General features: G+C 33.1%; 1 protein-coding gene across 11 annotated transcripts in view; it reads left to right on the plus strand.

Annotated features, from left to right (window-relative positions):
- The window catches only part of Ca-alpha1D (Ca[2+]-channel protein alpha[[1]] subunit D), a 960,824-nt gene that overhangs the window by 279,975 nt on the left and 656,557 nt on the right, over positions 1-24,292 (plus strand). For 4 of the 11 annotated variants that reach the window (XM_072546539.1, XM_072546528.1, XM_072546530.1 and 1 more), the window contains exon 1: positions 15,682-15,879. The exons of 2 other annotated variants lie outside the window; for them this stretch is intronic. In XM_072546539.1, coding sequence (XP_072402640.1) covers positions 15,855-15,879 — 25 coding nt within the window. In that variant the 5' untranslated portion in view covers positions 15,682-15,854. Of the gene's footprint in view, positions 1-15,681; positions 15,880-24,292 lie in introns of those variants that run through there. 5 more of the 11 variants (XM_072546536.1, XM_072546538.1, XM_072546537.1 and 2 more) reach the window with 3 other exon arrangements.

Raw genomic sequence — 24,292 nt, forward strand, 5'->3', positions numbered from 1 at the left:
TTGATCAAGAATAAGTCTTTATATTTTAAGTTATTCACAATATAGTATACAAGTAGCATTGCTTGCATTTTCCGTCTTTGTTCCAGTGTTACAAATTTGAAAGTTTCAAGCATACTCCGGTAAGACACCAAGTATGGATAAGAATTATATTTTCTAACGTATAGATATCTTAAAAACCTTTTTTGTAATTTTTGAATTAAATCTATATTTACTTCTGCATGAGGTGCTCAAACTACAGAAGCATACTCAAGATGTGATCTTACCAAGGAATTATATAGTTTAATTATGCTATCTATCATCTTAAAATGTTTGGTGTTTCTAATTATAAATCCTAACATCCTAAAAGCCTTATTAGTAGCAATGTGATAGTGATATTACATTACTCTATTATTGATATAATAATTCATTTTAATAAAGTTCCTGTTACGTGTGAATGTCATCACTGAACACTTTTCAATATTTAGATCCATTCTATTTATCTGAAACCAATTAGATACCTCATTTAAATCTAGTTGTAATAGTTGGCAATCACATTGATCTTCTACAACTCTAAACACCTTAAAATCATCTGCAAACATTAAACAAGTGGAAAATTTGAGACAACTAGAAAGATCATTTCTAAAGCAAGCAAATAAGAGTGGTCCCAGGTTGCTGACCTGAGGAACTCCAGAAGTTACGGAATATTCTTCTGAGAAAAATTACCAACTTTAACTTACTGACTTCTATCTGCTAGGTACGAATTCAAAAATGTTAATGCATTAATTGAGAGGCCAAAGGTGCCCAGTTTTTCTAGTTGACCATGATCAACCCTATCAAATGCCTTTGCATAATCAGTGAAGATTACATACATTTGCCTCCTAGTATTTATGGCATCTGTAGCAGATTGTGTGAAAATACATAAATTTGTATTTAAAAGAATATTCTCTTCACTTCTGCTTTTAACCTCCAGTATGATTTCTGTGTCTTGAAACTTGATTTATGTCAATGCTTTTAAACCAAAGAGAGTTTTTTGCATTATTTTCTAATTTATAAAACCTTTTCAATATAGATTTTCTAGCTTCTAGGCTGAATTTGGTTCCACACTTTAATCTGCGTACATAATACTAAATCTACGTCAATTTTTTTTTTGTTGGTATAATTTTTCCATTTTGAGAAACATATTTTAACCCTTTTTCTTTTTGAATTGCTGCCTTTCTTTTCTTTCATTCAACAGGGTTGCGTTCTCCTTTACGAGCTTTCTTCTCTTTAAGCTCAAACATTTTTTCGTCGTCCTTTGAGGTTTGGAAACAGCAGCTCCTTATCCTTCTGCGGTAATATGTACCGCGCTTCAACTGTCTTCAATATTGGTTTTTATTTAAAATTCTTCGGTCTGCTTTTTGGCATTCACTTCTGCTTGGTTGTCTTTATTCTGCATATTTTGTTCTTTTTCTTCATTTAACATATTTTTGTTAGGAAGTTTTTCAGAAAAGATGTTTCATTTAGCGTCATGTATTTTTTTGGAAAACATTTTGTTTGTGGTTTCTTCATAGTAGTCTGATTCATCCGAATAGCCCGTAACTTAGGAACGAATTCATCACTGGATGACACATATCCGTCTGGTTTGCTTCCCGATTCAGTGTTTTCTAAAAAATATAAAACTATGTAGTAAAATTAAAATAAATTTACTACTAAGGAATCACAAACCTTTCCATCCAGGCTTACGTATGATATCCATGTGTTTTTTCATTTTATACCAAATATCTCAAAACCACAAAACCAAATTTTTGTTTATTAAAAGCTCTTGGAGAATAATTTTATTAAATTTAGGACAATGCGTCTATGAGATCTTGAAACAGCCCAAATAACCGATATTACAATAAAATAGTTTATATACAGATTAGAATATATTCAAATAACTTTGATATTATCTTAAAAAGAAAATTATTATTATATTACCTTGTCAACGAGGCTGGAAAGGTAAAATGAATAAATATTCCCTTACCGACAGAATTTCAGAAAGTCGATGGTATCTGAATGTCTGTACAATGCTGTTTATTGCATAGCTCGTCAACTTTACGGGTATTTAAATCAGACGAATATCTAGGAGGAAATACACCTAAAAGCAACAATATAGTAGGTGATAAAAACTGCAGTAAAAAGCATTAATTGGTACTTTGCATAGAACAACAAGTATTATATATACTTTTATAAACTTTTATATACATAATAATTTAATATTACCTTGTTTAACAGTATTTTCTTCTTTCTGTTTAAGATATAATCTGTAAATTTTTCTTCCTCTACTCTCCATAATTTTTTGTAGCTTTCTGACTTAAAAACTGTAAAAATGTTTACATAAAATAAATTGCACAGTGACACTGATTTCCTTAACATAACCTATAAAGTGTCAGAAAACCAACTGCTCAGCGACTAAACATTTGGGTGGATAAAGGTAATATGTTCGCGATTTTGGACATAATACTTTTATCTACTAGAATTCGAAAATCTAGTGCGACATATTGCTTTAATACCTTCCTGTTGTTTTTAATTAGCTAAAAATGGGCAATTTTAAAAGGTTAAACAGCATATTAGAAGAACAAAAACCTATAAAACAATTTTCGCAAAAAAAGTGACATATAACCTTTATCCACTTATGTCTTCAATTGTGCAAACTGTACATAAGTATCTATATAACCGAATATTTTAAGAACAATTTTAAAATTGAGATACTCACCTCAAAAAAACGTTTTTATATCACAACTTAACTCACGTACTTAGCTCTTCAGTGAGCGCCTTTTATAACATGCAAGGTCGCCGCGGGTGAGTCCACACTTATTTATGACCTTATTTTATTTGAACTAAAAATAATTACCTGAAAAATATTGTGTTTCTTTTAATTAAAATTAAAGAAAATGTGTCAATAACAGAAACGAAAGAGGAAAGATATATTTCATATAGAAAATGAACAAACGTTTCACACATGTAAATTTCAACAAAAAATTTCTAAAAAACAGTAATTTTTATAAACAACTTGGCAATATAAAAGTGGCATATTCCATACACATAAATTTGTGGCGACTTTTACAAAAATATTTCGTGGCCTATTTTTCTTACGGTTGCAATATTTACATCTGCCTTTTTGGGGAAAAGATATATTTGGCTGTTGTTCTTCTTCTTAAAAACCACAAATTTCCCTAATTCTTAGTTTTAAAGTCTTCTTCTCTTCAGTATTATTTGCATAATAAACAACTTGACTGTTGATTACAGAAACATTCAGACAAGCATAAAAAACTACCATTCGCCACCTTCTTGTAGTTCTTGCGTAATTATATGTTGCACATAACTTGTCGACAACATGTCGACCACGCCGCCGTTGGTCTAATTATATGTTATCAATATTTCAGGTTTGTGGAAATCTCTGGTTTCAGCATTTATTGTGTCGTCAAAATGCATATTTGAAGCCAGCAGCACAGCTTTATTCTACAATAAGAAACATTATACTCAAATATTCATTATACAATAAGAAACAAGGGTACAATTTTTTCAAAAATCAAAAATACTAGACTTTTCAGGGCGACTTCCTTGTACAAATAAAGGAGGCAATTCTCTTTTATTCTTACGTAGAGTTCGGTAAATTCGGAATGGACATTTTCCACGAAAACTCACGAGTTGCTCATCAATTGTAAAGTTCTCATAGGGCGTGTAATATCATCATCATCAGTGGTGCTACAGCTCTAGTTGAGCCTTGACCTTTCACAGTCTATTTCGCCAGTCGTTTCTGTTCATCGCCAACCGTTGCCAATTTGCCGCGCCGATTTTCCTTGCGTCCTCGTCCACACCGTCCCTCCATCTCAGTCGTGGTCTGCCTCGACTCCTATTTCCCACTGGGACCGATAATAGAGTTCGTCTGGGTGGGTAATTTTCATTTGCTCTTGACACATGTCCAGCCCATCTAAGCCTACCTATTTTTATGAAGGATATTACATCTCTACCATTTACTATTTTTTTATACTTCTCGTACAATTCGAAATTATATCGCCTTCTCCAAATACCATTCTCACAGAATGCGCCCATTATTCTTCTTAGTATCTTCCTTTCGAAGACGAGCAGAAGATTTGCGTCTGTTTTGGAGATGGTCCATGTTTCTGACCCATGACCAATGTCAGCACTGGTAGGATGAGTGTTCTATATATTATTAGTTTGGTTTTCTGGCTTAAATTTCTGTTTTTTTTTAATGTGTAATATAGCTTGCAATTATTTATAAAAATATCCCATATTTGGCAAATATAAGTAAACTTGTCAACCAATTTTTTAGCATTTCTGTCTGTTTTGTCGTCGAACCTCAAGCAAAGAGGTAAAAACTGAAATCTTTGTTGGGGCATGGTTGCCCGAAATAGCCTATTGCCATATTTTATTGACCAAAGCTCATCTAAATTACAATTTGAGACTCGTAATGCACCAGGGAGATACAGCAAACCAATAAATGCTTTGACTTCTGTGTTGTTGGTTATTTTTTTGTAACTCTGCGGCAAGCCACTCTGACACTTCCTAAGAATTTCTTGATTTGTATGCAGCACAATAATGTCTACAACTCTTGATAAAATAGTAAATTCCAAGTTTCAACAGGGCTACTAACATTTCTTGCTTCATATTTTAGACCAAGCAAATGTAAAACGTTGTTATCCTTTCTTGGGCGTCCTTGTCATGCTGGTGCCTGTGTGGTCCAACAGTTGTTGTTCGTTATCAGTGTCAGACTGATGTTCAAATACATAATTATTGTCTTCATCTGATGAGTCTCCAAAATCATCTTCGATGAAAGGGGTTAGTCTTTGTATGTGGGTATATTTTATTTTATAAAAACCCTTAAAAGGGCAACATTAAAAGCACGAACGTTTTCGGAACAACTGTTCCATCATCAGGTTAAAATACCTAAAATAAGTATAAACCATTTAATTACAGCAAACGTGGTTTAAAATTTTGACTAAGGTTAAAGAAACAATAAAATGGTTATACTTACAGGTTACCATGCCTGAGCCACCAAAATATTTGGGTAAAAACCCTTTAAAATGAAATGTGTTACCAAAGATTGTACATGATGTTGATAATATTATATGATGTTTGGTAACACATTTCATTTTAAAGGGTTTTACCCAAATATTTTGGTGGCTCAGGCATGGTAACCTGTAAGTATAACCATTTTATTGTTTCTTTAACCTTAGTCAAAATTTTAAACCACGTTTGCTGTAATTAAATGGTTTATACTTATTTTAGGTATTTTAACCTGATGATGGAACAGTTGTTCCGAAAACGTTCGTGCTTTTAATGTTGCCCTTTTAAGGGTTTTTATAAAATAAAATATACCCACATACAAAGACTAACCTCTTTTGTTATACGTGGTATACAGCCAGCTACAGGAATTATTTTCCTTGTGGATTTTGTTAATCTTCGATGGTCTCCGGTTCATCTTCATTCGCCCACAGGTTTTCAGCTTCTCATTCTAATTCTTTTGTTGTCAGTGGACGCTGATATTTTCTCTTAGAATCTGCCATACTAGCAAATAACAAAAACCACCTCAAAATTTTAACACCCTTTAACTGCACACTGGGGTCCGAAGTACCCATAGCTCCACTAAAAGCGTCACAGCAAACTATACAACAAACTTACGCGACGCAGCGACTGTCTCTAAACGTAGTCGGCTCTTAACTGAATTTACGTGCAAGGGATCGCCAAAAGACGCAGACATGCGCAAGTTACATTGAACGATTCATGCGCCTGGGTTTTCCAGACCCCAGTGTGCAGTTCCAGGGTTAAAAACGATAATTTCAATCGTCTTCGAGAAAAACTGAGAATTTTTGTAAGAGAATTTATATTTGCTGTAGCAGTTTAGTGTATGGTTGAATTTTTTTAAAGAGGTCACTCGGCAGCCGGATGTTATAGTACGAGATCCCACTACAAAGGCACTACGTTCATCAAACTCAAATGTTTGCATACATTTAAGAATAGGAGAATACATTGATAACAGGTTGCCAGTCGAAAAGTGGCCGCAAATATTTTTAATCCAATTAATGATAATTAATTTTTGAACAGAAATTTTGTTCATTTATTTTTTAAATCAAATATGTTACTCATGACGTATATGCATGTTTTTTATATCAAATTAAAGCTAATTTTTTTAATATGATGATTATAAGGTTGCCTATAAAAGAGAGCTAGCGCGCAACGCCACTGGTTTAACACGGCTAGTGTAAGTTGTGTGAGTTTTTAAACATGCGTTGATAGATAGTGGTAATTTGCTATAAAAAAATTGATATAAAAAAACATGTATTGCATGTTTTTTTACAACGTCATGAGTACCGTATTTAATTTGAAAAATAAATGAATAGAATAAAATTTTTCAACTTAATTAATTATCAATTAATTGGTAATTAATTACCAATTATTAAACTAAAGTTCTTTGCAGCCAATTTGTAACTAGCGACCTGTTATCAATGTACCTACTATTATTCTTAAATGTATGTAAAATGGGAGTTTGATTAACTACTTTATGAACGTAGTGATCTTGCAGTGGGATTGTAGACTATTATGGATTGCTATATGCAGACAGGAGACAGCCTAATCACAATCCAATTTTAGTTAGAGTTAATAAAAATACGGATGTAAGTTCACGCCAACTATTAACAGAATTAAGTCGTTCATCTATTATTCAAATTCTAAAACCAGAAAACTTTTACCCGTATCACTTTGTTTCCAAGTACAATACGATATTTTCTGCCACTTATTCTGAACAAAAATAATCTTAATAGATAATTTATTCACAATATTATGTTCATCGATGAAGCTACTTTTGCAGACAAAGGATTATTAATTGGCGAAGCAATCATTATTGGCAAGATATGTTATTAAAGAGAGACATTTTCCAAATTTAAACGAAGATTTTTAATTGTTTTGCCTTCTGCGTCTAAAGTTAAACATATTCCTCCAATAATTTCTTCCAGTTTTGTCTGTCTTGAGCTTCCCAGCAGCCAATTCCCAACGATTCTTTTAACGTCGTCTATTCATCGTGTAGGTGATCTACCTCTGCTTCTTCTGTCTGCTCGTGGTCTCCACACTATATTTTTTTAGGTCCACCGCCCATCATTAAGTAAGTGATAACTGGACACATACATTGCTCGAACGTCTTTTTTTGTGGGCTTTCAGTGGAGGTGGTCGCTAGTGACAAAGTTTTTCCTAAAACCAGTCTGTTAACTAGGTTGGTTAAAATCTAATTTTGTTTCCAGTCTATTTATTAATATTCTTGTGAATAACTTGTAGAGGTGGTTTAATAGGTTTATGGATCGGTAATTCTCGTTTGTCGGATTGCTCTTTTTGTGCAATAAAAGTGCACTGTGCTATCTTGTAGGGGTTTCACATTGGTACAGACATAAGTTGAACAATGCCTTTATATTCTCTAAAAGTCTGACTCCTCCATTCTTTGCGGCTTCTATAACGATATTATCTTCTCCCGAATCTTTATTTTCTTTTCATTTTCTTCAGTGTGTTCCTTATTTCGTCTGTTAATACATCAGGCATCAATTCGGATCCTCTTTTTCCTGATTTTCTAACTTTTCTGTTAGTTGCTCATCATGCTTTTTTTGACTTCTCGTATATAATTCTGTATAGAAATTTTCTGCTATGCTTAGTAGATCATCTTTGTTGGTGATGATTTTTTCATCTTTATCCGTTAATTTCAATATTTCTTTTTTGTCATTTGTCAATTTTTCCGTTAGAACTTTGATGCTTTTGTTATTTTCACTGTTACTGACAGTTCTGGTTTAAATGTCACTGATGTAAGAAGACAAATGAGGTCTACGCAGGATGGAGCTCTACTCAATTTTTCATTAATTATTAGAAATCATCTTAATGTCACTTCCTGAAAAGTATATTATCAGAGCGTAATAAGAGTAAAAATTTTGAGGTAGTAAATAAGTTTACATATTTGGGTTCTCTCATAACAAACGATAATGACACATCTGAAGAAGTAAAACGGAGGGTACTGCTAGCAAACAAATGTTATTTTGGACTAAGCAAGCAGCTAAAAAACAGAAATTTAAGCCAGAAAACCAAACTAATAATATATAGAACACTCATCCTACCAGTGCTGACATATGGGTCAGAAACATGGACCATCTCCAAAACAGACGCAAATCTTCTGCTCGTCTTCGAAAGGAAGATACTAAGAAGAATAATGGGCGCATTCTGTGAGAATGGTATTTGGAGAAGGCGATATAATTTCGAATTGTACGAGAAGTATAAAAAAATAGTAAATGGTAGAGATGTAATATCCTTCATAAAAATAGGTAGGCTTAGATGGGCTGGACATGTGTCAAGAGCAAATGAAAATTACCCACCCAGACGAACTCTATTATCGGTCCCAGTGGGAAATAGGAGTAGAGGCAGACCACGACTGAGATGGAGGGACGGTGTGGACGAGGACTCAAGGAAATTCGGCGCGGCAAATTGGCAACGGTTGGAGATGAACAGAAACGACTGGCGAAATAGACTGGGGAAGGTCAAGGCTCAACTAGAGCTGTAGCACCACTGATGATGAATAAGAGTAAAAATATTACGTAGAAATAATGTTTATGTCATGTTTCCTAATTGAATCGGTTATTTCGAAAAAGCCACATCTCCATTAATTTCACAAAAGAGTTAACTTCGTCATTTTGTTCAGAATATCCTTTAAGCTTTATAACACGTCGTCTAATACACGTGAAAACGCCACATCTCCGCTGTTCGTTACTATTAATCTTGACAGGCGTACTTCTCTGTTTATTTCGAAAAGGCGTTTTCGAAACAAACTGCGCGCGCCGGACATGTGATTTAGTGTTTACGGTCGCGGACCTTCCTAGTTTCCTATAGAAAATGTCACACCGAGAGTGCAGTACGGCTAATATAGGAATGCACAATTGCCGGATTTCACGCCTTGTGCTTGGCGATACAAACAGGTCCAAGTGGTAGTCACAGAACTGTACCCAGATCTCTACGCCGGGCTCTGTTATTTATTATAAAATAATATATTGATAAAATAATTGCCTTCAAGTAGCCAAATAAGAGGCATGAATTTGAATAAAAAGACCTTAAGTTTTTAGCGAGAATTTTATTATAAAACTGTATACTTTATTAAACTCACAAATGTATTTTAAATTACATTTCTTGATAGCTATAAATATACCGGGTAGAACCTCCGGTAACTCGATTTCCGTGCACCCAGCCCAATATCCAAGAAAAACTTTTTCTTTTGTAAATATGTGAAAAATTATCAGAACGGAAATATCGAAAAAGCTTTGCACATTTTTTAATCCCGGCGATGTTATTAAAAAAACAAGTTGCGCACTTGAATCACTGCGAAATTTTAACACCTACTATGTAATTTTTTTTTTGGAAATCTGAAGTGCAGTTTTTGTCCTTGTTAAAACATAATGCAGTCTCGCATTTTTACACACAACATAAGTTTACCTAGTTCCTTGGCGTAGCAACCTGGTAGTTTTCAGCGAAACCTTGTGTTATTCCATATGGGATAATAGTTTTCCTTGCCCACACTTGACCAGATGAGCAGGTATAAGGTTTATAGTGTAAGTTATTTAACATTATATTATATTTATACTTTATTAAACTAACAAATATATTTTAAATTACATTTCTTGATAGCTATAAATATACAGGGTGGAACCTCCGGGAACTCGATTTCCGTGCACCCAGCCCAATATCCGAAAAGCCCATACTCTGATTGGACTGGTAAATGCATTTTATTGGTTATACAGTGTAAAATAATCGAGGTTACTCACAGATATTCAATTAATTATACTAAAGTCGTCCTCTACATCCGAGATGTCGGATTCGCTTTCACTACTCTTTCAGAAGTCTGTATAAAGTAGAAAGAGACAACGGCTGTATATTCTCATTACCTTGTATGAAGTTATGTATATGCTTTAAGAATAGCGGCAAACTTTTCATGAAAAATTCACAATGAACAATTCTCTGTAGAATACTTCTTACACCCTCGTCATATGTGAATATTCTAGAATTTGATTGACACACTCGTTGTTTACGTTTTTTTTTGGCGATTTCAACGTTCCACTCTGTTCTTTTTCTTTTTTGAAATTGTAAATGCTTCTTTCGCTAACACCAGTCATCAACGAAGTACGTCTTACAGCAGCACTTACATTAAGTTGTTCCGTATTTTGTAAAAAACACAACACATTTAACACTACGAGTTTAGCGCAACCGTTAAATAATTCACCGGATTTAAACTTATGGGACTCCATGCTTTCTGTTGAAACTCGGACTAAATTTTGAAGTGTAGTTTCGTTTTCCAAAAGCACTTTCACCCTAGGGATAGGTAGGGGGTGAAATAGGGAAAGCTTGGAGTTTATCAAATACTAATTATGACAAACAAGTTTATGGCCATATTTAGGTGATTATGTTAACGATGGTAATTTGTAGCAGAAGTTTTACAAAAGAAATGAAGACCTATTTATAAAAACAACATAACTGTATTTTTAATATTTTACATACAATAGAAAAAATCTAATTTCTATGAAAGAATTGGAAATTTGAATATTATATATAATATCTATAAATAATATCATTTCCAAGTTTCCAAATTCTTTCCTAGAAAATATGTAGGTTTTTTCTATTTTATGTAAAACATTTTAAAACTACAGTTATTGTATGTTGTTCTTGTAAAGAGGTGTTCAAATGTTACTCTTATGAATATGATTCAATTGTATATCTCATGTTGACGTTTTATATGCAAAATTCATAGTTTTCGTTGTCAATAACTCATCAATGCCTTTTTATTCTACTGTATACGTATACATGATATAAAATATTTTACTCGTACTGCCGGCAGATGCATTTTATCCAAGCCGGTCCTGTGAGACAATGAGCAATCAACAGCTGGAGAAAACCGACAACCCTGCGCGTTTATTCTCCATAAGAAAAGCATTGCCGTATCTTACCCGTACTGCACTCTCAGTGTGACATTTTCTATAGACCAGTTGACGATTATCTTTAGTACGATTAGGTTCCATTGTGTATTGTTTATACAAAAATGAGTAGCTCTGATAGTGAAACCAGTGTCATTATTGAAAATGAACAAAGGAAAAGAAAGAAAGGTATTATTAATCGGGCCCTGTATAAAAGTGCAGTTATAAAGAAGGCTAAAGTTAAGGGCCAAGCCCATACTAATCACGTGGGAAAACAAGTTATGGCTTGAAAAACTGGAATCGACTGTACTTGTCGCAAGAAGTGTTGTGAACATTTTTCGGAAATGGACAAGAATGCGTTGTTTACGTCGTTACATGACTTTGATGACAAAAGCTCACAAGACTCATACTTACAAAATATGATCGAACTCAGAAAATCTCAGAATGCCATTAAACGTATTGAGAGACCCAATAATTTTTTGTTTCATGTTTGTTTAAAAGGAGTACGTAAGCAAGTATGTAAGAAAACTTTCTTAAGTTTATATGGTGTTGGCGAAAAAAGCATGTCAGAAGATTATGTCACCTAGGTACTAGTGACTGGATCCACTCCAAGAGATAATAGAGGTAAATCTGTTAAACCTAGGCATAATTTAATACCAGATGAATTGTGCTTTCAAATACGTGAGCACATACAATCGTTTGATGTAAAGGAAGTCCATTATGCTAATATATTAAAAAAGTATTTACCTGCTACTTTGGATGTCAAAAAATGCATAAAATGTTTATCAAAAAATTTCCGGAATCTAAAGTGAAATACAATTTTTATTTGAAGTATTTTCATGAAAATTTTACATACTCTTTTGGTCGTCCTCAAGTTGATGTATCTTCTGCTTGTGAAGAACTTGGCCAAAAAGTTAAAAGTTCCACTCTCAACGACATTGCAAAACTAGTTGCTGTTGCAGAACTATTAGTTCACAAAAATAGGGCTAAGAAATTTTATAAAAAACTAGAGCAGATTAAAAAACTTTCTTCAGAGACGGACGAGATACTAGGAATCTCCATGGATTATATGCAAAATTTGCCGATACCCGACATACCTGTACAGGAAATTTTTTATTATCGACAGTTATGGGTTTTTGAATTTAGTATACACAACTTAAAAACAGGAGAAGCTAAATTTTTTTCCTATTACGAGGGCGAGGACCACAAAGGACCCAATAAAGTATGCACCTTCCTGAAAAATTACTTTGAAAATGAGGTTTCTGAAAATGTAAAAGAAGTCCATATATTTTCAGATGGTTGTGCAGGCCAAAATAAGAACCACACGGTAATAAGATTCCTTCTAGCTCTTGCTTCGTCAGGAAAATTCAATCACATTTTTCATTATTTTCCAATCAGAGGCCACTCATTCCTCCCGTGCGATAGAGACTTCGGGGTAGCAAAAAGACTCATTCGCAAGCAGGACCGAATTTTTCTTTCTGAAGTATATTACGAATTGATAAAAAAATCGTCAAGAAAATCTCTTTTTTCTATAGAACTGGTAAAAATGAAACAATTTTGGAATTCAAAAAATGGTGGCCCATGCATTATAAGAAAACCGTACTCTCCATTGACTCCTATGGGAAAAAACCAAACATGAGAAAACAAGTTTTCAAATTTTTCAATATAATGAGTTCGAATATGACAAAAAACCGGGAATTGTTAAAGTACGTCCATTTATCGATGGGCTTATGTTTCATGAATTTTCCTTGGGAAAACCAGCTGGAGTTTGTCCTAGTTTGCCAACAGAGTCTGCTTACACAGAAACAATCCCTATTAATTCGAAAATAATGGACAATATCAAGAAACTTGTACAATATGTGCCAGAAGACAAAATGTTTTTTTTATAATGAGCTGATTTTATAGCCTACCACTAATAGTGATGAACCACCAGAGGAAGATTACTAAAAGACTATTTCTTAACCTATAACATGTTTTTTTTGCCACCTAATAAATTTTTTCATACGAACACATAAAAACCTGCATGAAGACAGCAGCCCTAGAAGCTCTTGGAGAAGTGGACCAAAAATACACCCAACAAACTACGAAATTAACCGAAGACACACTAACATGCATAAAAGAGAAAAAAGAACCTCATATAAAATACCTGAACACAAAAAACTATGAGGACTTGGAACTATACAGAAAAAAAAATAAAGAAGTGAAAAGAAAAGTAGCAAATGAAAAAAATGAAAGATGGGAAAAACATGCACAGAGATAGAACAGCACATAGGAGGAACGAGAAATTCAGAGTCATGGCGCATCTTAAAGTCGCTCCAAAGAAATAAGACAGAGAAAATCAAGATCGGTCAAATCAAAGAAAACGAATGGCAAGAATACTATAAAAAATTGCTAACCGAAGACCGCCCCGAATTCAAACAATCAGAAATAGACGGAATAGAAATCTACACACATGACGAAATCGAATTAAGCCTAGCTGAGGTAAAAAGAACGATCAAAACTTTAAAGAACAAAAAAGCAGAAGGTCCCGGCGGAATACCAAATGAATTGATAAAAAACGGATCGGAAAAGTTATTTTGTATGATATATAAAATGTTTGAGAGAGCACTGAATGGAGAAGACTTACCGGCAGAATGGACCCAAGCATATATGACATCAATATACAAGAAAGGAAATAGAAAAAACTGCGAAAACTATCGGGGAATCAGCATTATATCGTCTATAGGCAGACTGTATGAAAAGACCATAAAGGAAAAAATTAGAAATATATATACAAGATAAAATCGGAGAAGACCAGGCAGGTTTCACAGCGGGGAAAGCATGCTTAGATCACATTTACACGGTCGAACAACTAATAGAAAAAAGAATGGCCAAAAATAGATCCGTCCATCTGGCTTTTGTTGATCTTAAGAAGGCATATGACTCAATACCTAGAACCAAGCTATGGGAAGCAATGGAAGACATCGAAGTTCCACGAAGATTAATAAACGCGGTAAAAGCACTCTACAAGAATAACGAAGTAGCTATCAAAACGGGCAATAGAATATGCAGGCCATTTAAGACGACAAAGGGACTACTACAGGGTTGCTCCACATCCCCCACCCTGTTCAAAATATTCCTGGAAAAAACCCTGAAACCATGGAAAAGAAAGTGCGAAGGAATGGGTATACCAGTAAGGAACGAATATCTATATACGCTAAGTTTTGCCGACGACCAAATAGTGATCGCACAAGACGAGGATGACCTCTGTTTTATGATGAGAAAACTGGAGCAGGAATATACAAAGAATGGGATGGAAATAAACCTAAAGAAAACTGAATACCTAACAACGGAGAATACAGAAATAAAACAGCTGGAAATAGACGAAGGTAAACAAATCAAAGGAACAGACAAGTATAAGTATTTAGGTTTCATAATATCAAACAAAGGAACAACGGAGGAAGAGATAAAAAATAGACTAGGACAAACAAGAGACTGCATACGAAAATTGAACCCGGTACTATGGGATAAGAACATCAGCATGAAAACAAAGAAAAAAATAGATAATACCATGACAAGAAGTATCCTCACTTATGGGTGTGAAAATTGGACAATAAATAAGAAAACCAAAAACAAAATAAGAGCAACAGAGATGGAATTCCTAAGGAGAAGCTGCAGAGTAACAAGAAGAGACAGAATAAATAACATGGAGATTAAGAGGAGAATGGGAATGAACTCCGACATAATAGACTACATCGAACAGAAGAGATTAACATGGTACGGACATGTCAGAAGAGCAGACCAAAATCGGTGGATAAATAGAATAACAAAGTGGAGCCCGATAGGAAGAAGAAAGAGAGGCAGACCCCGAAGATCTTTCAGAGATGAGGTGGACGAAGCAATGAGTAGAAGAAACCTACAGGAAGGGGACTGGCTAAACAGGAAAAATTGGAGAAAACGGTTGAGTGAAGGAATACAGTGAAAACTGTGGAAATCCTTGTATATATATATATATATATATATATATATATATATATAAATTTTTTCCTTAGTAATATTGGAGTTTAATTATTTTTTACAGTGTACCTATGTCTTTTTTATGTTGGATTTGTTAATGAAACTTCGTCATGCATCACATTTTAAGACTTTACTCCGAAAAGAGAAAGATATCTTCATTAATACCAAAATAAAACGTTTTTTTCGTTTCCTGTAAAATTAACATTTCTGGAGTTGTGGCCTTTTCGAAATAACCGATTCAATTAAAATCACTAAGACATTTAGTTGAAAATATTTTCGTCTCAATTTCAACATTATTAATTATCCAAGAGACTTTCCTTATAAAAAAATGTAAAAGAATAAATAAAATAATATTCATTGTTCACATTTATGTCATTGTGTGGGTTTTGATAAATATACCATTAAATTATTAGCCAAAAACAAAAAAGATTTCATAATATTCAACACACATCTTTTTCAAAAGCAACAATTACCTTAATTAGTTGATACATTTCTCGTAATTTCTAAATATTCACCACGCGATTGGGCAAGTCCGGTCCTCGACTATGCGGTGCGGCAAATTTTTGAGAGTCACGTTAGGGTAAATTCGTAGGCGGTCCTGATTCTGTGTCCATATCCCAAAAGTAAAGCCTGATTTCTGTAAAGAACAATTCCTGATCCTTCCACTGGATGGCGTGTCGCCCCAGACAGTGAGACGTCGCGTCGAGACGGAATCAGGCACCAGCTTATGGTTTTGTTAGCGCGTAATGTCAACCAAAGGGGTGAGGCAACAGAAATATAAACGGCAATCAAAATGTTCTAATCGTTAGAACTCGGGTGTCGGTGTGTTTACGAAAAGTTGTAATGTTAGTGAAAAAATGGAGGGACCGCTTAAAATTTTCGTTCACATGAAAGTAACCTCATTACATTGTTATGGATCCAGCAATCTACTGTCCCGGTAAGAATATAATAACAACAACCCTACTTATTCATAGTGAGCAGAGTGCAACGTCCTTTACAGAAAGATTTTTTACTTTTGATAAGTGTTGTTTATTTCGTACTACCCGCCCGTTTTTCTAATTTACCGGTGCTTTACGTCATATCCCTTTTCAAATCGACTGCGCTCAAAACACAAACCCCGCAAGAGCTGAACGCAAAATAAACAAAATAATAAAATACGCTTGCATCAAGACGGAATGATGTCATTGGCAGTGAACATATGATTGATCAGGATATTCTGAACAAAATGCAAACATTAGGACACGCCCAACTAGAGACCGATCAATATTTTGGCCACACAGGTTACTAGACCATTGATAATAGCGATAAAGGATCATTCAACCGTGTACACACGTCATTAAGTGATAAAGAGAAACCAACTGATGTATCTTAATTATTCACAAAGTTATTGCATAAGGGTTCTCTTCCCGTTTCCCCTTTTCCCAATTTTCATCGGAAATTATTCAGCCAAGTTAAACTCCCATCTTAAAGCAAATATCTATTCTAGCGTAGATATTTATCCCTGATATAATTTTATCTGATCAATTTACGTTAATTCCAAGAATACAAGGAGCTCTCCAAAAATAATAATAATAATATAATAAATATAAAAAAATAGTTAATTTTTTCAATTTCCATTCATGGACATCTGTGTTCCGATTTTCGCGGGAGAAATTGTCTCTGCTTTCTGTTCGTCTCTAGCACAGAATATTAAATGATTTCGTGCAAATTGTAATTGAGTTCTATTGCTTACTAATTTCTATCTTTTTCCTCCAGTTAATAATGTTCACCCTTTCCCCTGACCTAATCTTGTTCTTCCCTTCTGTACTTTCTTGAAGCCTCGAACTTGTTGTTCACCACTTTATTATATTTGCTATGAGTTCAACTTCCTCTCTTCTTTGAATATGACCGAACCATTTCAGTCTTTTGGGCCTTTTTGCAAATAAGCCAATAAAAAGCATTTTTCATGACACTCTTTGATACAAGTATCTAACAGCTGCTTTTGATAAATTTGGTGATAACAATATATAGTAATCAAAATATGCAAAATATTTACCGTCATTTTTAACTTATGAACAATGTAAGATCGCTATGCCAAACTGACACAATTTTAATGAAAAAGCGTAGAAAAGCCTTTTAAATAAGAGTTTGTAAAGTTATTTTTGTTAATTTCTTGCTTAATTATTGCCAAAATAGCTTCAAATGTCGATTTTTTTAAAAATTAATTAACAATTTTAATTTCGCGTGATAATAAATCAAAAACTGAATTCATAACTTCAAATTTATAAAAGTCGTCATATTTCCAGTTCTAATCAACGAAAATTGATGTTTTTTTTAAATTTGGGGTATCTCCTTTCATAAATTAGAAATAAACAATTATGTGAAAGGTTGATTTAACCGAGTAATTTATTTAAACAAATTATTAGTAGAAAAGGTTATGCAATTATGGGTAACTTTAATATTTATTTATTATCATTATAATTAATATCTTTTAACAATTCATTTTACACAAAAATAATTTTTGCATTTGAAAATCAAATCTATACATGTTAATTTTTCTTGAATTATGCTTATTATTTTTACAATTAGTTTTCTAAAATTGAAAAATTTTTAAATACATTGTAAACAGATTATTTGTTATAAACTTTGTGTAATTATAAATAAAAATAGCAAAATTACGTATGTAAATTGTAATACGTTAATTACATATGCATATTAATTTCATAATTATTATTTATGATTATCCAAGTTTATATTAATTAATTTGTTAAAATAAATTTGTAATGTTTTTGAGAAAAAGTAATTGTAAAAATAATAAGCATAATTCAAGAATAATTAACACGTATAGACAGTGGTGTAACTACAATTCAGGATTCCCGGGGCGGTAAGTAACCGAAGAGTACTTAATAATTAGTATTGAAGAGAGTAACCTCTCTCCAATATGAGGAAAAGCTAAGACTTACCTATATATAGGAACTATAAATACATGTTTGGAATATACAGATAAAATATAATAAAATTCATAGCGATGCTATGCTAAAAATTACTTTCAATTGAATTCATTTGGTTTGGTTTTATTCATTATCCAAACATTTTCATCCAAAACAAGACTATTTTGTTAAAATTTATACTTTTTAATTTATTTTAGAGTTTTTACTTACAAACATTTTTTTCTTATTTTTATTGCTGAAAATTGTTTGATTGCGTTGTTGAAGTTAATGTTGTTTGCTACTTCACGATTAATGGAGAGCATTGCCAAACTATTTAGCTGGGTCTGGCTCATCGTGGATTGTAAATAGCTTTTTATGAGTTTTAATTTTGAAAAGCTCCTTTCATTAGAAGCAATAGAGACACATATTATTTCAAAGATATTTGTAACAGATTCCATCAGGTCCATATCAAGAATAAACTGTCTCATCTTTAATGTAGTCCAATATCTGGCCTCTTCACTTATTCTTGCAGATTTTATATGGTGGCGAAGTCTTTTGATTTCATTAACAATTTCTTGCGTATCGAATTCTGTGTCACAATCATTGAGTAAATACTCGACCTGAACTATTTTAAATTTTTCGAATAAAGTCTTCATTCTTTGCATTCTAGTTGAAGCTCTTGCTGTAGCTTGCCTAAACATTCAAGCATTCATCTTTTAGTTTCATTTTCGAGCGATAGTCCGGCATCTTCGGCTGTTTCTCCAAGCATTATCTTCTTTAAACGTCTCTTACTTTTTTCTTCAAGGGAGATTTCCATTTCATCACATTTCTCCGAAGCAAACTGGAGACCCTTCGAGACCAACTCATATCGACTGTCTTCCAAAAAGACTTTCAAACTTCAGAGTTTTATTACGTTGTTTTTAAGGCTTTAACACTCCGTCTGTAAATACCTCTCTGGACTGTTTATTTTTTGCAAAATGTACCCCCTAAATGAAGGAATCCAAGAAATTTGAAGTCACAAATATTCGAGAGTAAAATTTCTGCAGAGCCCCGTGTGTTAATATTTTCCTTGGCGTCACACAATTTTTCTGTAACTTGAACTAATTTATCAAAATATTTCAAAATAGGTTTCACAGCATCGTGATTGGCACTGCATCTAGTGTCAGATGGCTGTTTTACAGACACACTTTTAACTTCCATTAAAATCCCCCATCTATGTGGAGAGGACGAGAAGAAATTACATACACTTTCTAAAGTTACAAAAATTATTACACAGCTAGGGTTGATCGCAAATGCATGAATTCCACACAAATTGAGAGAATGGTTTGCATAAGGCACCAACATGATTTTTCTACTTTTTCCTTGATCCTTTCTTGGACACACGTATGGATGCTTGACATAGTGAACTTCATTATCATAGCCTTGACTCCTACACAATTGTAGATCCAATCCATTACTTTTCCAGTGCATTTATAATATCATTGGTTTTGTCTAGTGTTTTTTCCCAGTAAGAATAAACAATCCTAAATATCGTATTTAAATAAGCTTTTTATGTGACTGCAACGTGTATTACAATTCCTACTAATTTTTTATAAAAGAAAACATAAAGAAACAATTAAAACTATTTTATGTTATGTACCAGATTGTAGGTTTACATTTTTACATTTTTATTTTATAACTTTTATGCCAATTTGGAAGCCCCACATATCAGAGGCCCGGGGCGGACCGTCCCCCGCCCACTTGTTATGTCACTGCGTATAGATTTGATTCTCAAATAAAACATAACTTTTTTGTAAAATTTATTGTTAAAAGATACTATTTATAAGTATAATCCATGAATATTTTTAGTTGATTATCATTCCATAACCTTTTCTACTAATAATTTTAAGAGAAAAGTAAAATTTTGCAAAATAAATATAAATTTTTTATCTTTTAAACAAATTACTCGGTTAAATAAAGAATTCACAAATTAACTAAATGCATTTTTATGATCTATGCCACGATGTACCTTAAATTAAAAAAAAGCATCAATTTTCGTTGATTAGAAACGGAGTTATTGCAACTTTTATAAATTTGAAATAATTTATTCAGTTTTTGAAATAGTAAAATCGCTTCGTTTTTAAATCCTTTATCTTATCATGGACGACTCATTGTTAAAGGAATTATTTTGAAAAATATCACTTTTCCATATAACTTATCGGTCTTCACTTTTAGTATTTAAAGTCAAATAGCGATCTTACATTGTTTATAAATAATAAACGACGTTAAATATTTTGCATATTTTGATTATTACATATTATTATCACCAAATTTATTAAAGCAGTTGTTAGATACCTGTATTAAAGAGTGTCTTGGGAAAATTGTTCCCTGGTCTAGTTATGTAGCGAATAATATCTTATCAAATTATCTAGGTTGTAATTTGATTCTTGAATAATCGACTTAATTCTCCTTCTTAACTTTACTTTGGTTGAAAAATGCAAGAATTCTTCTTTCTTAATTCTTAACTCCAATTTCTTCATTTCTATTAGTTAGGTATATTGTTTCTGCTTCATTTACTACCAATATTCTTATCTTTTAGTAATTTCTCGTACCTTCTATTGCCAGCGTTTACTCCTTTCCTTTATTTCTGTGGTCTTGTTCTTTAAGTTGTCGAAAAGTACTCTTATAAATTCTTCGTTGCTTTTCTTTCGTGACTCTACCTAAAACTTCGTTTTTTATTCATTTATTTTAGTCCTTTAATTTTTATTTCGTTTGTAAGAGTTTTCAGTACCTGTCCTAAACTTTTTATTTCTTGTTGCTACTACTAAATGTCATGTCATTTGAGTGGTGTCCTTAAGTTTCGAGAGGTGTCTACCATAAACAAATAGATCAAAACAAAGGACGATTTATTTACAGTTATATCTGCTACCTGCTTTTGTTAGTAATCGCATCAAATAAAAACGACTTCATAATGACATGTAGATAATAAATTCTACAAGAATTTGGTGGCGACTGTATGTCTTTCGTCCCCCTATTATGACCTACGCTACAAAGTTGTCTATTTAAATTTCGTTAGTCTGATTATTTTTCTTCGTTTATTAACATTTTAAATTTCCGCTAATAATGGAAATGGATGGTGTCGATTTATCGAGACGAAAGCTTGAAAATTCATAGATAGTAGGTGCAGCCCTATATCATATTCACTTCATTGGCATTTTTTGATCGATTGCGTTAATATATGTTATATATGCTTGATTTTACTTTACTAAGTCCTGTTGGTGGTGTCCTAATGTACTTGGGTGTGTTTCTCTAGCTTGTTTCTCATGATAGTCGACAATATTTTATATGTGGTATTTAGAAGTATAATCCCTCTATAATTAATGGTGCTTGTTGGGTTTCTTTTTTATAAACGTTTATTGTTTGTTCCTTTCTCCAATCGATAGGCATGTTTTCTATCTTCCAAAGATCTTTGATACGTTCGTAAGTCCATCACATTAGTTCTTCTTCGCCGTTCCTAATTAGATTTTAGATTTCAAAGGTGTCGATTGGCCCCATAGATCTTTTCACACTAAGACCTGGTAGATGTTTTATGCATACTCTACATCTATGTTTAGTCCAGCAGATGCAGGTTTGTTATTTTTATTGTTAGATTGCATCAAAGCTATTCTCACCTTACTTGCAGCTACCAAACCACTCTCTTACGTTGCTTATCGACGATATCATTTTGTGATCCGGATTCCTTTTTTTCTTCGATCTTTCTCAGACCTCATCTCTTATATTATCTTTTCCATTTTTTGATACTGTAATAATGACCGAAAGTTTTCCAGTGATGGTTGGTCACTCTTCACTGAGTCCCTACCTGTTTGAGCTTGTTATTGATGTACTGACAGAGAAGGTAAAGGGGGCTTTGTGCTCAATGCTCTTTGCTGACGATATCGTGTTAGTAGAGAAGAGCAAACAAATATTGGAGGAGAAGGAGGGTTGTTACTTTCTTATTTCTCAGCCTTAGCGTTAAACTTCCTTACTATCATCAGTATGTCATCTGTGGGTATGTTTTTATGTCTCTTGACAATGTTCATAAAAGTCTAACTTATTTTTGTCACTTGCGTTCTCTATCAGAGAGGATTGGGTGTTGAGGATTGGCCCCCGCACAAGCTTGGAATAAACCCTCACAACCACCCAGCACAACACTTCCCAGGCTCTTCACCAGGCGTTGTGGGGAGAACTACTGTCATTTCTTAGTCTTGGGAAATGAGACGCTCACTTGACGTCTTGTTCGAGTAAAGTCCATGATACCACGAGGCGCTTTGGTCTCGTGGTCCTCCCGCTCTTTATATTCTTTTTGTATTTGCATCTTCGAGCATCGAACCTCCGTTAGTTTTACAGAGCCTGACGGCTGAGCAAACTCCACAACCTCAACATTCTCTTTCGAATTTTCCTTCCGACATTTTTACCTCCGTATAATCACATGATCTATTTTATATGATTTGCTAAGTATGTCTTATAATAATGATTTGTACAGATCTACTGTTTCTTATTTCTTACCTTCATCTGGAGCATAAACGCTAGTATGACCTCTATCAAATTTTGATCTTGATATGATCAAACATCATTTGATTTACTAGAGGTGATTTTTCTGTATTTAAATGAAGATAAGGTGCTAAAATTTTAGAATATCTTGATAATTTCTTGATAATGAACTTTTTGATAATATTCTGGTCTGTTTCATGTTTTTATTAAAACCACTTATTGAGATTCTAGATGAGATACCAATATTCTAGGTTATTCGGGAAAATAATAAGGATAAGAAGACATAGAAAGACAATAACATTTTGTAATTGAACAATTCAATGTAAAAAGTGTCTTAGTCACAAATTAATAGGTGACTTGTGCGATATTAATGTTTGAAAGTTTATTTTTGATTATATCTGAAACGGTTATGATCAAAATGTGTGTTGCGATTTATTTTTTTGTAAAGTTTCTTTGATTTTCATGAATAAACAGAAAATAAAGCTTTGTTATTTTCTTAAAAAAATTTAAATACTTTTTGACTTAGGTACTTTTTGTATTGCAATTTGTTATGTCGTCGAAAATTAAAGATATAACAAAGAATTATTTTACTTATCGTATGGCAATTACAACACATTTAGAACAAAATTACAAACACTAGTAATATAGGTATATGACAAACTTTAAATAGTTACAAACAAACATCAAGTGTATTAATATAATGAATTGACTCTGAAGTTGCAAACAGGAAGTCCTCAGGGCTACCATTGTAGAATCTTGAGTGACACTCTTCAATAATGTGGTCGATGGTTTGGTCCTACGCACAGTCACATTGAGGAGACGGGTTCTTTCCCCATTTATGTAGCATGTATTCACATCTGCCATGTCTGGTTCGGATCCTATTTAGAGTGGACCATGTTTTGCGTGGAAGATCAAAACCTGGTGTAAAGTGAAGGATAGGCCCCCACCAAAAAGTAAAGAGCAAAAATTTTTTAAAATATTTAGAGAAATAAAATTATCAATAATAAATAATAATTAACATTAAGGCACATAACCTTGTAATAACGTGGACTAAGGCATAATTTGCACTGCATATTTTCAAGTTAGTGACTTAGGTACTTTTTGCATTGAACACAAGTGAGACTCCCATCAGAGGAAATGTAAAATAACAGACTTAGGTACAGATTTCTGCAATTTTGAAACTGCCGTCTGAAAGCTTAAAAAAACGCCACTAGATGGCGGTACTAACCGAATTCCGTAAAAAAGTGACTTGTCATTGTTAAAGGGTGCAATGCAAAAAGAGGGTTAATTGTATGATTGCATGTAAAGAAGGCGAATCCTGATATAATTATGATTTAATATATATTTAAATTTTGAAAAAAAATTTTGAAAAGGCAAATATCGAGCACAATTTTAATAATCAAATCTTGCCCAAGTACTTTCGCTTTCTACAGCATCATCAGGGGCATCTGAAATAAGCCAAGAAACGTTTTTTTTATTTAAATGAAGAAAAATTGATTAACTTTGATAAAAAACTCGAAGTTAATGGATGATAAAAGTTTTTTGTAATTAACGTTTTAGACTTACTTCGTCAAATTTGGGCTATCCAGCAAGCGCAGAATGTAATAAACATAAATTTAAACATAAATTGTACATAACACTACACTAAAACAAGGAAAAACAGTTTAAAATTATTTAAAAATTATTCTACGCTACATTCTTGTCGGCAACAGGAGAGAGAATGGTATTTAACGGAAATGTTAAGGTGACATGTGACATATGACAGCTTTGATGGGCAGTCACAATCATGGATATGTGATCTGCGCATATTAAAATTCTGTGTAAGTAAGCTGGCATTGACCAAAGGTCCAACTAACACTACTATAGAAAATCAGCTTATGAAATATGACATATAGAATATTTTAATTTAACTAGATTGCATAATCCAGATCT

The sequence above is a fragment of the Diabrotica undecimpunctata genome, chromosome 10 (genome assembly GCF_040954645.1).
Source record: "Diabrotica undecimpunctata isolate CICGRU chromosome 10, icDiaUnde3, whole genome shotgun sequence".
In the NCBI taxonomy this organism is placed as follows: Eukaryota; Metazoa; Arthropoda; class Insecta; order Coleoptera; family Chrysomelidae; genus Diabrotica; species Diabrotica undecimpunctata.